The sequence below is a fragment of the Protobothrops mucrosquamatus genome, unplaced genomic scaffold (assembly GCF_001527695.2).
Source record: "Protobothrops mucrosquamatus isolate PMUCROS unplaced genomic scaffold, P.Mucros_1.0 scaffold2824, whole genome shotgun sequence".
Classification (NCBI taxonomy): Eukaryota; Metazoa; Chordata; class Lepidosauria; order Squamata; family Viperidae; genus Protobothrops; species Protobothrops mucrosquamatus.
The window spans coordinates 87,522-100,111 of NW_015388857.1; the positions used below are offsets into that span (position 1 = coordinate 87,522).

The 12,590-nt window shown below is 46.0% G+C and overlaps 1 protein-coding gene across 1 annotated transcript in view; it reads right to left on the reverse strand.

Moving 5' to 3' along the window:
- Positions 1-248: 248 nt before the first annotated feature.
- The window catches only part of LOC107296476 (vesicular glutamate transporter 1-like), a 70,608-nt gene continuing 58,266 nt past the window's right edge, over positions 249-12,590 (reverse strand). The window contains exons 7-12 of the mRNA XM_015825829.1: positions 7,708-7,850; positions 7,305-7,454; positions 6,112-6,244; positions 4,750-4,860; positions 2,766-2,893; positions 249-596 (exon numbers count right to left, since the gene is read on the reverse strand). Of these exons, the coding sequence (XP_015681315.1) occupies positions 249-596; positions 2,766-2,893; positions 4,750-4,860; positions 6,112-6,244; positions 7,305-7,454; positions 7,708-7,850 (1,013 nt within the window). The remainder of the gene's footprint in view (positions 597-2,765; positions 2,894-4,749; positions 4,861-6,111; positions 6,245-7,304; positions 7,455-7,707; positions 7,851-12,590) is intronic.

The following is a 12,590-nucleotide window of genomic DNA, read 5'->3' on the forward strand; positions in this document are numbered from 1 at the left end:
ACAAGGAAGGGTAAAGGTTTGAAAGTAAGTGCTTGTGGATCATTACCGAGGTGTAGCAGACCGCTGGGAAGGGCAATTTTCAGGGTGTCCAGACATTGGTTGCCAACACATCAGAAATGGGATGGAGGTTGTAGGACAGGATGGTAAAGTAATGGAAGATAGAGAAGAAGGCTCAACAAGAAGCCTCCTCACTCCAGTGGATTGTAACTAAGGCCCCATCATCACATCAGGGTGGAGGATGGGGTTCTCTACGAGAAGTCCCGTTGTTCTGGCACGCCATACATATAGGAATCTTTCCCAGGCTCCTGTATATATTCTTCCTTTTTGTCCCAGTCAGCCGTCCAACCTCCATTGGCGAAACTGGTACTTTTAGTGGCCCCATAACCGCTGCCGCCTGCTCCTGCTCCCATGCGGGCAGCTTCATCTTCCTCATCAGCCAGTTCATCCTCGTTGATGAAGCCACATTTCTCTTCAGTCAATTCTTCTGGCTCAGCCCAGGGTTGCTTCTCCCCAGAAGCAAAAATCCCATAGAAGATGACACCACCATAATGTACTAGAGAGGCAATGAGGAAAACATACTGCCATTCTTCTCGTGTCTGTGGAAAATATAAAAGACCCATCATTCAGAGCTTATTTGAGGGATATCCCATGCCCATACAGGTAGTCCTCATGTTACGAATGGAATGGAGCCTGCCCATTCATTTGTAACTCGAAAACTAGTAGGAGTGAATCTCGTACCTCACACGAGATCACTCCCTGCTCGTTAAAACGGCTCATTAAGTGAACATGAGGTATTTCAGGGTGGGGAAGGCCATGGAGGGCCTAGTGATGGAACAGGCCCCCAAGGCCTCCCTGACCCACTAAGATACTTCATGCTTCCCCCTCTCTTCATGCCCTGCCGGACTCACCTTGAAAAGATCTGTCTTCTCTCTGCCGTGGTTCCTGCTGCCGCCCAGATCTGAGGCTGGGGGACGCTTCTGCGTGCCTCTGGGTGTTGGAGGCCTTTTCCAGGCTGCTGCTGCCTGGAACTGAGGCCGGGAGACCCTTCCGGGCGGCAGCAGCCTGGAAAAGGCCTCTGGTGCCTGGATTGGGCCTCCGGAGGACCGCAGAAGCGTCCCCCGGCCTCAGATCCGGGCGGTAGCAGCCTGGAAAAGGCCTCTGGTGCCTGGATTGGGCCTCCGGAGGACCGCAGAAGCGTCCCCCGGCCTCAGATCCGGGCGGTAGCAGCCTGGAAAAGGCCTCTGGTGCCTGGATTGGGCCTCTGGAGGCACGCGGAAGCATCCCCTGGCTTCGGTTCCATTCTCTGTTGCAGAGAACAGAGGCCTAAAGTACTATGAGATCATGTGAGATCAGTAGCATGAGATCTCACCTCCCTAATCTCTCATGATCTTGCGTTACCTTAGGCCTCCATTCTCTGTGAATGCCCCAAAGGCCTGGAGCAGCCGAGAAAGCGAAGGATCTCGATCTTCACAGGGTGAGTATTGAAGGCCTAGTGCCTAGGGAGACCAGGGGCGGGGGTGGGGAGGGAGGGAATAACCAGGGTGAATATTGCAGTGCCACTGTGGTCGCTTGTAAGGGTGAATGACTGCCGTAATGCCGCAATATTCGTAATTTTGGGATTTGCTCGGGGGCGCTTATCGCCTAACTTCGAACATTTTACTAAGGGAACACTGGCAACTTGGGGATTACCTGTATTCTTCAACCAACAGTGGACACCCTCCCTCTGAAAATCCCCTTTTCTTACTAATAATTAAGTCATCATAGCGTATACTGCAGCCTTGAAGGAGAAAAGGATGAGGTTAGTTACAACCAAGTAGAACTGATAATTTATAGGATATACACCTATCTAGATATAAATATTCAGAAAGTAAAAACTTAAGGTTGCAAAAGTGAGGCACATAAAGCACCCCTTCATTGTTTCTAGAACCAGTCAGAGTGGATGACCAATATTTTGTGCAGCTCCATAACAAAAGTTATAAAATGCAAAGAATTAAAAGGAGCAGTAAAGGTTCCTTTTACTAACACAATACAGGTAGTACTTCACTTACAATCACAGTTGACCCCAAAACTTCCATTGCTAAGTGAGGCAGTTGTTAAGTCAGTTGCACCTCATTTTATGACCATTTTGCCACAGTCATTAGTTAAGCGAATCACTGCAGTTAGGTGAATGGTGCAGTTGTTAAGTGAATCTGGCTTCTCCTGCCGGCTTTGCTTGTCAGAAACAGTCATAAGTGTGAAAAATGGTCATGTCACTTTTTTCAGTGCTGTTGTACCTTTGAATGGTCGCTAAACGAATAGTTGAAAGTCGAGGACTACCTGTAGACCAAAGCCAAGTAAGCTATCTTGTGACTTAACTTTATGTACGACCATCATAACCTCTCGATCTAAGGCTCTTTTCCTATGGCAAATTAAAGTTCTCTGCATCCATTCAGCAGAAAATTAAATGAGCATGAAATTTGTGATTCCTTATCCGACAGATACTGCCAGTCTCCTGATGTCCATCCAAAACAATGGGTAACAACGCCTGATGTAGGACATGCCTTTATGCTTAAAGATAACTTAATCTTATCTGACTCAAGAGATGAGGATGGGATGAAAGCAATGTCCAAAGATGTTACTTGCACATTTTAGGTCATACTTAAATGGAAGTGGGAAAAAGCCCTATGTACAAAAAGCCCTACATACATTTTACACAAAAATAAGAATTGTGAGGATAGGAAGTACATAGAATAATTTTTTCCCACTTTCTAGAAACCATTTCTTACCTTATGTTTAGTCATTGCTCCAACAATGAGTGGGCACACCATGCCTGACAGGGTTCCCACACCATTGGAGATGCCCATCAAGATACTGGCATATCGGGGGGCAATATCTAAATGGTTGACATTGAATCCTGGAAGTGGAGGAGATAAAAATGAAATGAGTATGATACACTCCCTGAAAATTTATATAATTAGATTGCATTTGGCAACACAATTGCAGTTTAATAAGAGAACTTTTAATATTACTATGGTCTTCTTCAATCTAATAATGCAATCAGCCATCTAGAGGAGTTGTACTTCAGTTTCCATAATCAGATTGGAGAAGACATCCATAGCACCATCTAGCTTCAGCCGATTGGACCAGGATGGATGAAGGGACAGGGAGCATTTAAAGGGGAGAGAAAAGCATTTTAAGGTGCATAATCAAATCTGCAAAATTCATTGCATTTCTATTGATCTGCTAGGACAAGCATGTTATGCAAACTAATTCTGGGAGCCATTAAATAATTAGTTCATTTTAACACAAGCAGAACATGGTTCAACTACTAGATGGTGATAGTGGAACAATGCAAGAGGACATTTTATGTGATTGACAATGGATGAAGATTAGCCAAAGTGTATCATTTCCAGCTCCGTAATTCTTAGGTCTAAGATGTCCTGAGCGTGGTTTGCATCTTAATACTGCAAACCTTCATATTATTATGCTCCACATCTCTTTCTATAAATGCACTTAGAAGCACACTGAAACCTGTGGCACCTTTATGTATAAAGCCTTTCACCAATAGATAGTAAGTTGCACACATACAATAAAAAGTGGAAGCTGATTCACTTCAGATTATGGTACAGGAAACCTGTTCTTTTGATGCATCACTCACACATGCCTTTGCTACACTTGAGTAGAGTTAACCTTCAGGAATTTACTATGATTAGCCTTTTTCAGTTACGTTCCTGTATTCTTTTTTGTTTGTTTCCCCTTTTGTGCTTTCTTGTTTTTAGCTAGTGGCTAAGACAAAGTTTCTCAACCGTGGCAACTTTAAGATACGTGGACTTCAATTCTCTGAATTCTACAGGCAGCATGAGCTAAGCCAATGAACAATGGTGGTTTTTTACAGAATGAGGCAACACAAAATGTTTCCCAGGAAGTAGGCCCATGAGAAACGACTTATGGGTCTGAGGGACAGAGCAGAGCGAACTCCGTTTCTCCCTTTGCGTTATTTCGAGGCAATACAGCAGAGTAAGAGAGAGTTGGAAACTGGCAAAGGGAGAGCAAAAATGAGGAAAGGATGGTGGCAAAGTGGTGCTAGTGATGATACAGGAAGTTGAGGAAGGAGGGGGCTATTGTGACATGCTGCTGTTCATCCCAAAACATATATGGTGGGATAGCAACACTTATACTGTACTGTATACAGATAGTCCTTCACTTACAACCACAAATGGGACCAGATTTTCTGTTACTAATCAAAGCGGCTACTGAGTCATGCCTGATTCTATGACCTTTTTTGCCATGGTTGTTAAGTGAATCTCTGCAGTTGTTAAGTGAATCACGCCGAGGTTAATCAAATCTGCCTTTCCTCGTTGACTTTGCTTGTCAGAAGTGGCTTGAAAGGTCACAAATAGCAGTCACATGACCCGGGGATGCTGCAATTGTTGTACATACATGCTGGTTGCCAAGTGCCTGAATTCGACCATGTGACTGTGGGGATGTTGCAATGGTTGTAAGTGTGAGGACTGGTCGTAAGTTACTTTTTTCGGTGCTGTTATAACTTTGAACACTTGCTAAAGAAATGGTTGTAAGTCAAGCACTACTTGTAGTGCTTTGGCATCTTTTCCATCCCTGAAATCATCCCAAGTCAGGTTTAAGAAGTCTGGGCAAAACTTTTGGCCCACTCATATTGGGCTCCTATCCAGGTAAACTTGGGAAAGGAGTGGATATTTACCGTAGAAGCTAACCATGCCTAAAAGTCAGCCCAACTGTCCAAGAGCTTACCTGAAATAGCAAAGCCACTGAAACCCACAGCCAGGACGAGAAAAGAAATCGCCACCCCTCTGCTGTGGGAATAACCAACTACTAAGAGCAATGTGGCTTCCATGCCAAACCCTGACGAGAAATGAGAACCACACATGTAACTATGGGTTACAAATAATATTAGCTGTATTCAAACATCGCATGAAACTAAAACTAAAGAAATCATATTATGGCTTAGCTTGCAATATAAGAACCCAGTCAAAAGACCCCCTGTTTAAAACCAATAATCATTGTTGGCGTAAGACCAGGTGAGAGACAGGTGAGAGACAGATCATCATGGAGAAAATCCATTTGGGTGGTCTCCAAGAGCTGACGTTGACCTGATGGCACATAATCAATAAACCCAATTATAAATTCTACACTATGTCAGTCATTTTAATACTTTGAGATTCTGAGATCATTTCAGATTATTCCGGAAGGAGGTTTTATGAAGCTTCCCTATAACAGTGCTCTTCAGATCAGGTGGACTACAGTTCCCAGTATTCTCATCAGGAGGGCCATAACTATGTTGGCTGAGGATTTGAGGCATTGTGTTCCAACCCACCTGGAGGAGGATGTCTTGGTGTGCTTTTTTTTTTTTAAATGAAAGCTATTCTTTCACGCATATAGAAGTTTGCAAGTTTCTGGAAAGTTGTAGGAGAAAATCCCTCTCAAGAAAGAACAGACAAGATGTACAAGGCCTTTCACTCTGGTTAGTCTCAGGCTGTTGGAAACCCAGCGTGGACTTCGTTAAAGCCAGATGCAAAAATTTAACAGAGATTTTATTCTGTGAGTGCTGGAAATGTATCTTTCTTCCTCATTAAAGATGAAAACAGGATTTCTCTGAATTGTCTGCAAAGCTTTTGGATTTGGAGGACCCAAGGCCCTTCAAACGTTGAATTAAAACTCATAAATGCTGACCGTGATTGATATCAGCTAGGGATGATGGGATCAGATATATAGCATCACCCTGATTGTGGTAGGTTGCCCGTTTGTATTTTAAGGAATACAATGTGATTCTATAGCATTCTTTCCTCTAAAGCAGGGGTCTCCAAACTTGGCAGCTTTAAGACTTGTGGACTTCAACTCCCAGAACTGGGGAAGTCCACAAGTCTTAAAGTTGCCAATTTTAGAGACCCCTGCTTTAAAGAATTCAAATGCCTTTTGTTCATTGCCAAACGACCCTCAGTACTCATCCTTTCAATCTGGGTATCTATCAATCTCATTTTTCTTAAAAAGAAAAAAGAAAAAAGAAAAGAAAAAGATACTCTCTAGAGGTAGCTGCTCAATCCTAACCCTTGTCCCCACAGCTTGTTATGTGACAATGATGCCTTTCTCACTCACCCGCACAGTTCATCATCTTGCGGACATTGGTGGTAGACATAAGTCTTCGTGAGCGCAAGAAGTCGGCAATTTGGCCTCCAATGGGTACAATGATGGTCATAACCAAGTGAGGCAAAGCAGAAAGCATCCCCACCTGTGTGTCAAAAGTGAAGAGAAACAATCAGCATCCCAGAGACCGGAAGGTATTAAAAGACAGCTGAGCAAATCCAGGTATCCCTTAGAACAGTGTTCCCCAACCTTTGAGGTTGGGCGGCCCGGCTGGGGGGAGGAGAGGGGAACTACTCACACAAGAGAGAAGAGAAGCCTTTGGGGCAAGGTTTCACGCTCCTTCAGGCTTCTCTGTGCCAAAAGCTTTTGCAAAGGGATGGAAGGCCTGAAGAGATCGCTCCCCTGAAGACTTTCATCCATTTGCAAAAGCTTTTGGTGTGGAGAAGAGAAACCTTTTGGGGCGCAGTCTCATGCTCCTTCAGACTCACCAAGGCTGCCCGATGCTCCAAAAGTGGATCCAGTGTCTTGCACAGGTAGCCTTAGTCAGTCAGCAAAGCTGAGCAGGGTGTGCTCATCTCATTCAGCCTCTGCTCTCAGTGCAGTGCTCCACTTTTGGAGCATCAGAGCATCGGCTTGCCACCTGGCTGCTGCTCACACGAGAGCAGCTGCGCACATGTACCGGCCCATGTGTCGCACGGCCCAGTTCCGAATAGGCCATGGCCCGGTACTGGGCCATGGCCCAGGAGTTGGGGACCCCTGCCTTAGAAAAAGAGGGGACTCGAGGGAGACAGTATCTAACTCCCATTCTTTTTCAAAAATAGATTTATGACATTATGCAATTACTTAAAAAAAAATAACTCCAATCCCACTTTCCAGCAGCAAAAACATTTTTTAAGAAATATTAATAATTTGGCACTTTCCCAAATCTTGCTCTATCTAAATTTTTTCAATAGTGGATATTGATTTATATTGTTTATACAGTACATGCCTAAAGGCATTATCCACAGTCTTTAATCAAAGTGTAAAACAAAATGGGCCAGTTCTAAAATTTAGATAGGCTCCCAGTTTCTAGGGCCAATGAGGATAAGTATCTCCCTTGCAGAATATGCCCAGGTGCATTTTTGCTGGTTAATGCTTGCAGTAAAGCTATTAGTGTATCCCTGTGCACAAACATAATACAAACCAGAAAAAAAGCCTTTTTTTACCTTACTGATTTCAAAGCCAAAGACTTCTTCAAAATACGCTGGCTGGCTGATTAAGAGCAAATAAAATGTCCAGCTTCGGCAAAAATTGGCTACAATAATGGCATACACCGGCATGGATGTGAAGAACCGATGCCATGGAGTTTTGAATTTCTGCAGAGAAGGAGCAACGATCTTTTGTTATCTGATACCTTCTAGATGCGCTGTTTTATGATTTCCATACGTTCCAGATGGGACATTCAACAGACGTGCTAGCTGGGGATACATCCACCAAGGGTGGAAAGCCAAAAGCTGTAGGACACACTATACTAAGCAAGTAATTGAATAAATGAAGGTAAAATTGCCTGGAGCATTTTGAAGCGCCACAGAGGAGCTGGCTAACTTACAAATATATACAAATACTGACCATCAGGGGATTCATCAGGGTGGCGCTCTCTCCGATGCTTTCCTCTATGTACTTTCTCTCTTCCTCTGTGATGGTTGGGTGCTGGGCCGGACTCTCATAGGAAACCATCAGCCAGAATAAATACCAGAAAATACCAAAGCTCCCTGCAAAGACAGAAGTGCAGAATAACCAGTGATAGGATAGGATAGGATAGAATAGAATAGAATAGAATAGAATAGAATAGAATAGAATAGAATAGAATAGAATAGAAAATAGAATAGAATAGAATAGAATAGAATAGAATAGAAGAATAGAATAGAATAGAATAGAATCTGGAAGGGACCTTGGAGCTCTTCTAGTCCAGCCCCCTGGTCAAGCACGAGAACCTATACCATTTCAGACAGGTGTCTAGTCTCTTCTTAAAAACCTCGAGTGATGAAGCACCCACAACTTCTGAAGGCAAGCTGTTCCACTGGTTAATTGTCCTCACTGTTAGGAAGTTTCTCCTTAATTCCAGGTTGCGTCTTTCTCTCTCTCAGTTTCCAACCATTGTTTCTTGTCCTGCCCTCTGGTGCTTTGGAGAATAACGTGACCCCCTCTTCTTTGTGGCAGCGCCTCAAATACTGGAATACTGCTATTATGTCACCCCTATTTCTTCTTTCCTCTAGACTAGCCAAACCCAAGTCCTGCAGCCATACTTCATATGTTTTAGTCTCCAGGCCTTTGATCATCTTAGTTGCTCTTCTCTGAATTTTTTCCAAAGTCTCTCAACATCTTTTTTGTAGTATGGTGACCAATCTATGATTTTCCCCACTCTTGGGTGAATGTGTCACCACCGCTTTTAAGTCAGGGGATAACTAACTCAGCATGAAATTTGTGACTCTGATCGCCGATCCTTATCTGGCTTCAGTTGCTTATGTTTCCCATCATTCCAGTGATCTGACTTCTTGCCAAGTTGATGGGTGGTGTTCTGTCCCAGCCTACGTCCATCCTTGTTACGTCACAAGAACAAACCCCTCTTAAACAGTAGGCTGGGAAAACCAACCTCTTTTTATTTCCAAAATAGTCCTGATATGTTTTTCTCCAAAACAAAAAAAGACAGAATACTTTCCTAACAGATAATTGGTTACAAAAGCAAACAGAGCAGAAGTTTAAACAAGAAATTCACTGATAAAACAAAACAGACCATGATCCTTGGAAGTTCTTCACAAACGGTTGCCTTCAGCAACCAGCACCACCCACACCTTCCCTTTTTATAAAGCAGTCCCAAGGCGTGGCTTCTCAATGCCTTCTCCTCCTCCCCTGGAGTTGTTGTATTGACTGCTGCTGATCTGCTCTAGCTAATTGCCTGCGTCTACGAGCATCAATCATGTCCATCAGCTGTGAATCCTCCAAATCCGACTCACTCTCCCCACACAGCTGAGCTTCATCCGTAACACGACTGGAGGGGCCAGGCTCTTCATCAGACCGTGAGTCTTGTAATTCATCAGAGCCTCCCTCTGACCCTGATGGCCCTCCAAATGCCTCCTCCACCTCCTCCTCAGATTCCCCAGACTCAGCTGTTGGGAACACAGGCTGGCACGGAATCACGACAGGTGGTGGCAAAATGTAACAGACCTGGATGCTTTCTGNGCCCAGTTGTTAAGCAGGTCATTATGTGACCGTGCCCGATTTTACAACCTCTTTTGTGTTGGCTGTTAATCAAGTGCCATATTCACTAAGCCAACCCATTGTTCACTATGGGATTTTTAATTTTTTTTTTGCCAGAAACTGGAAAGTAAAGCCATTTTCCTGCAAAAATGTTTTAAACCATGGTCACATGACTCTGGATTTCTGCAAACGGCCATAAATGCAGGCTGGTTGCTGATTGCCCAAAATGTGGTCACATCACCTTGTGGATGGAGGTCGAGGCTGGCCATCAGAACTTTAAATCCAGGTTGTAAGTTCCTTTTTGGGGGTCTGTCGTAACTGGCTGCTAAGTAATTAGTTGTAAGTCAAGGACCACCTGTACTTTAACATCTGTATGGATGGAGATGGCTTATGGCGATCTTATTGGGCTGGGAATGAGATGAAGGAGATGAAGGCAATGGCACAGAGACATGGAGGATAAAAAAATCTGCTAAAGCATATTTGGGCTGTGATTAAGTCCCAGTGAAGAACAGCCCAATATGGCAGCCATCGTTGCAGGACCTGACGGAGATGCTGATGGTGCACCTCTCGCGATGGGGAGTAGATCAGGATGTCGTCCAAGTAGATCACGACAAACTGAACTAACAAGTCCCGGAAAATGTCATTCATAAAATGCTAAAACACGGCGGGGGCATTGGTCAGGCCAAATGGCATCACCGTGTACTCAAAGTGCCCGTACCGAGTACCAAACGTCGTCTTCCACTCATCACCCGACCGAACTCTGACAAGGTTATAAGCTCCACGCAAGTCCAGTTTCGTGAAGATCTTTGCCTCCCGGAGCCGGTCCAAGAGTTCGGGGTTGAGGGGCAGCAGGTATCAGTTGCGCACCGTGATGGCATTTAATTTCCTGTAATCACAGCAAAGCCTCAATTCGCCGGACTTCTTCTTGACAAAGAGCACGGGTGCAGACACTGGCGAGGACGAAAGCCGAATAAAACCCTGAGCCAAATTCTTGTCCAAAAAGTCCCGCAACGCGGCCAACTCGGGGTCCGACATGGAATACAAACGCCCCACTGGGAGAGGCGCGTCAGGGACTAAGTCAATGGGGCAGTCATAGGGCCTGTGCGGGGGCAATTGATCCGCCTCAGTCTCGCTGAAAACATCAGCATAATCCGCCAGTGTGGAGGGTAAGGAGACCCCCGTGGGCCCCTCTACCTGGCCGGCACAGATTTGGCGGGTGTGGTCCACTCACTGTAAGCTTGGGAAGGTGACCAAGTTCTGTGACCAATAAATCTGTGGGTCATGCGCCCGGAGCCACGCCAGTCCCAAGACCACGGGGAAATGCAGGTCTGATGTGATATAGAACTGGATGGCCTCCTCATGTGAACTGATGGCCATACATAGTGGTTGTGTGGTGGCCTTAATTGGCCCAGACAGGAGCACTCGACCATCAATGGTCTCCACTAACATTGGCGGATCCACCGGGCATTGGGGAATCGCCCATTTAGCCACAAATGCTGCGTCCATAAAGTTCATCGTGGCCCCAGAGTCAGTCAAGGCATGGACGGGAATCCCCTTGGGCAACCTAGGGAGAATCAGGCGCGCCTCCAAAATCAAATGCCTTGGGGGTCCGTGGGCAGCATCTGAAGGGTGTGGCTCGGTGTTGCGGGATGCCTGACCCAAAAGGCCTTTCAGGTCGTGCGTGTGCTGTTTCCCGACAGGGGAGCAGATGGCAGTCTCGGGACAGGCTCAGTCACAGACGCCCCTCGTCGCTTCTTGGGGCAGAAAGCGGCCAAATGCCCAGGGTCCCCACAGTAAAAACACAACCCCCCCGAATGTCGCCTGTTCATCTCTGCCAGCGATAGGCGAGGTCTGGCAGCACCTAACTCCATTGGCTCCTCCCTTTGGACCAGGGTCTCACGTACAACGGGGGCAGTACGGGTCTCTGGGGTGGCACGGCGACTCCTTCGCTGCTACAGCCGGGCGTCGATCTGCAGACAGAGATGAATGAGCCCATTAAGGTCCGGGGGAACATCAACACGGGCCAGCTCATCCAGCATCTCCTCCGACAATCCATCCTGGAAAGCGTCCATGAGCGCAGCCTCATTCCAGGCTGAATCCTGGCTAAGCAGCCGAAATTCGCTGATATAGCCCTGCAGGGGGCGTCGGCCTTGCCTCAGAGCTTTCAAACGCCGGGTAGCTGTCTGGGTCTTGATGGGGTCCTCGTACATCATCCGCATGTAATCACAAAACCCCACAAAGTTGTCCACCAATGGACTAGGTTGGGCTAGCAGGGGTGTGCCCCAACGAGCTGCAACACCAGAGAGCAGGCTTATCATAAACCCCACTTTATCCCAGTCAGTGGGGAAATCAGCCGCTCTCACACTGATAAATAGCTGGCATTGTCCCATGACAACAGGAAACACGTCCGGATTGCCATCAAATTTGTCCGGCATTGCAACTTGGCATTTTCTCCTGGGTGGTGGAGCAGCAGGGACGTGTGCTTGGAGCTGAGCCACTTGGGCTGATAACAAAGCCAGCTGCTGGGAGAGCTGGGCGTTCTCAGCACGTAGCTGCTCCATAATAGTAGGGGGTTAGGTTGAAGGCAAACTGTTCTGTCCCAGCCTATGTCCGTCCTTGTTACGTCACAAGAACAAACCCCTCTTAAACAGTAGGCTGGGAAGACCAACCTCTTTTTATTTCCAAAACAGTCCTGATAAGTTTTTCTCCAAAAGAAAAAACACAGAATACTTTCCTAACAGATAATTGGTTACAAAAGCAAACAGAGCAGAAGTTTAAACAAGAAATTCACTGATAAAACAAAACAGACCATGATCCTTGGAAGTTCTTCACAAACGGTTGCCTTCAGCAACCAGCACCACCCACACCTTCCCTTTTTATAAAGCAGTCCCAAGGCGTGGCTTCTCAATGCCTTCTCCTCCTCCCCTGGAGTTGTTGTATTGACTGCTGCTGATCTGCTCTAGCTAATTGCCTGCGTCTACGAGCATCAATCATGTCCATCAGCTGTGAATCCTCCAAATCCAACTCACTCTCCCCACACAGCTGAGCTTCATCTGTAACACGACTGGAGGGGCCAGGCTCTTCATCAGACCGTGAGTCTTGTAATTCATCAGAGCCTCCCTCTGACCCTGATGGCCCTCCAAATGCCTCCTCCACCTCCTCCTCAGATTCCCCAGACTCAGCTGTTGGGAACACAGGCTGGCACGGAATCACGACAGGTGGTGGCAAAATGTAACAGACCTGGATGCTTTCTG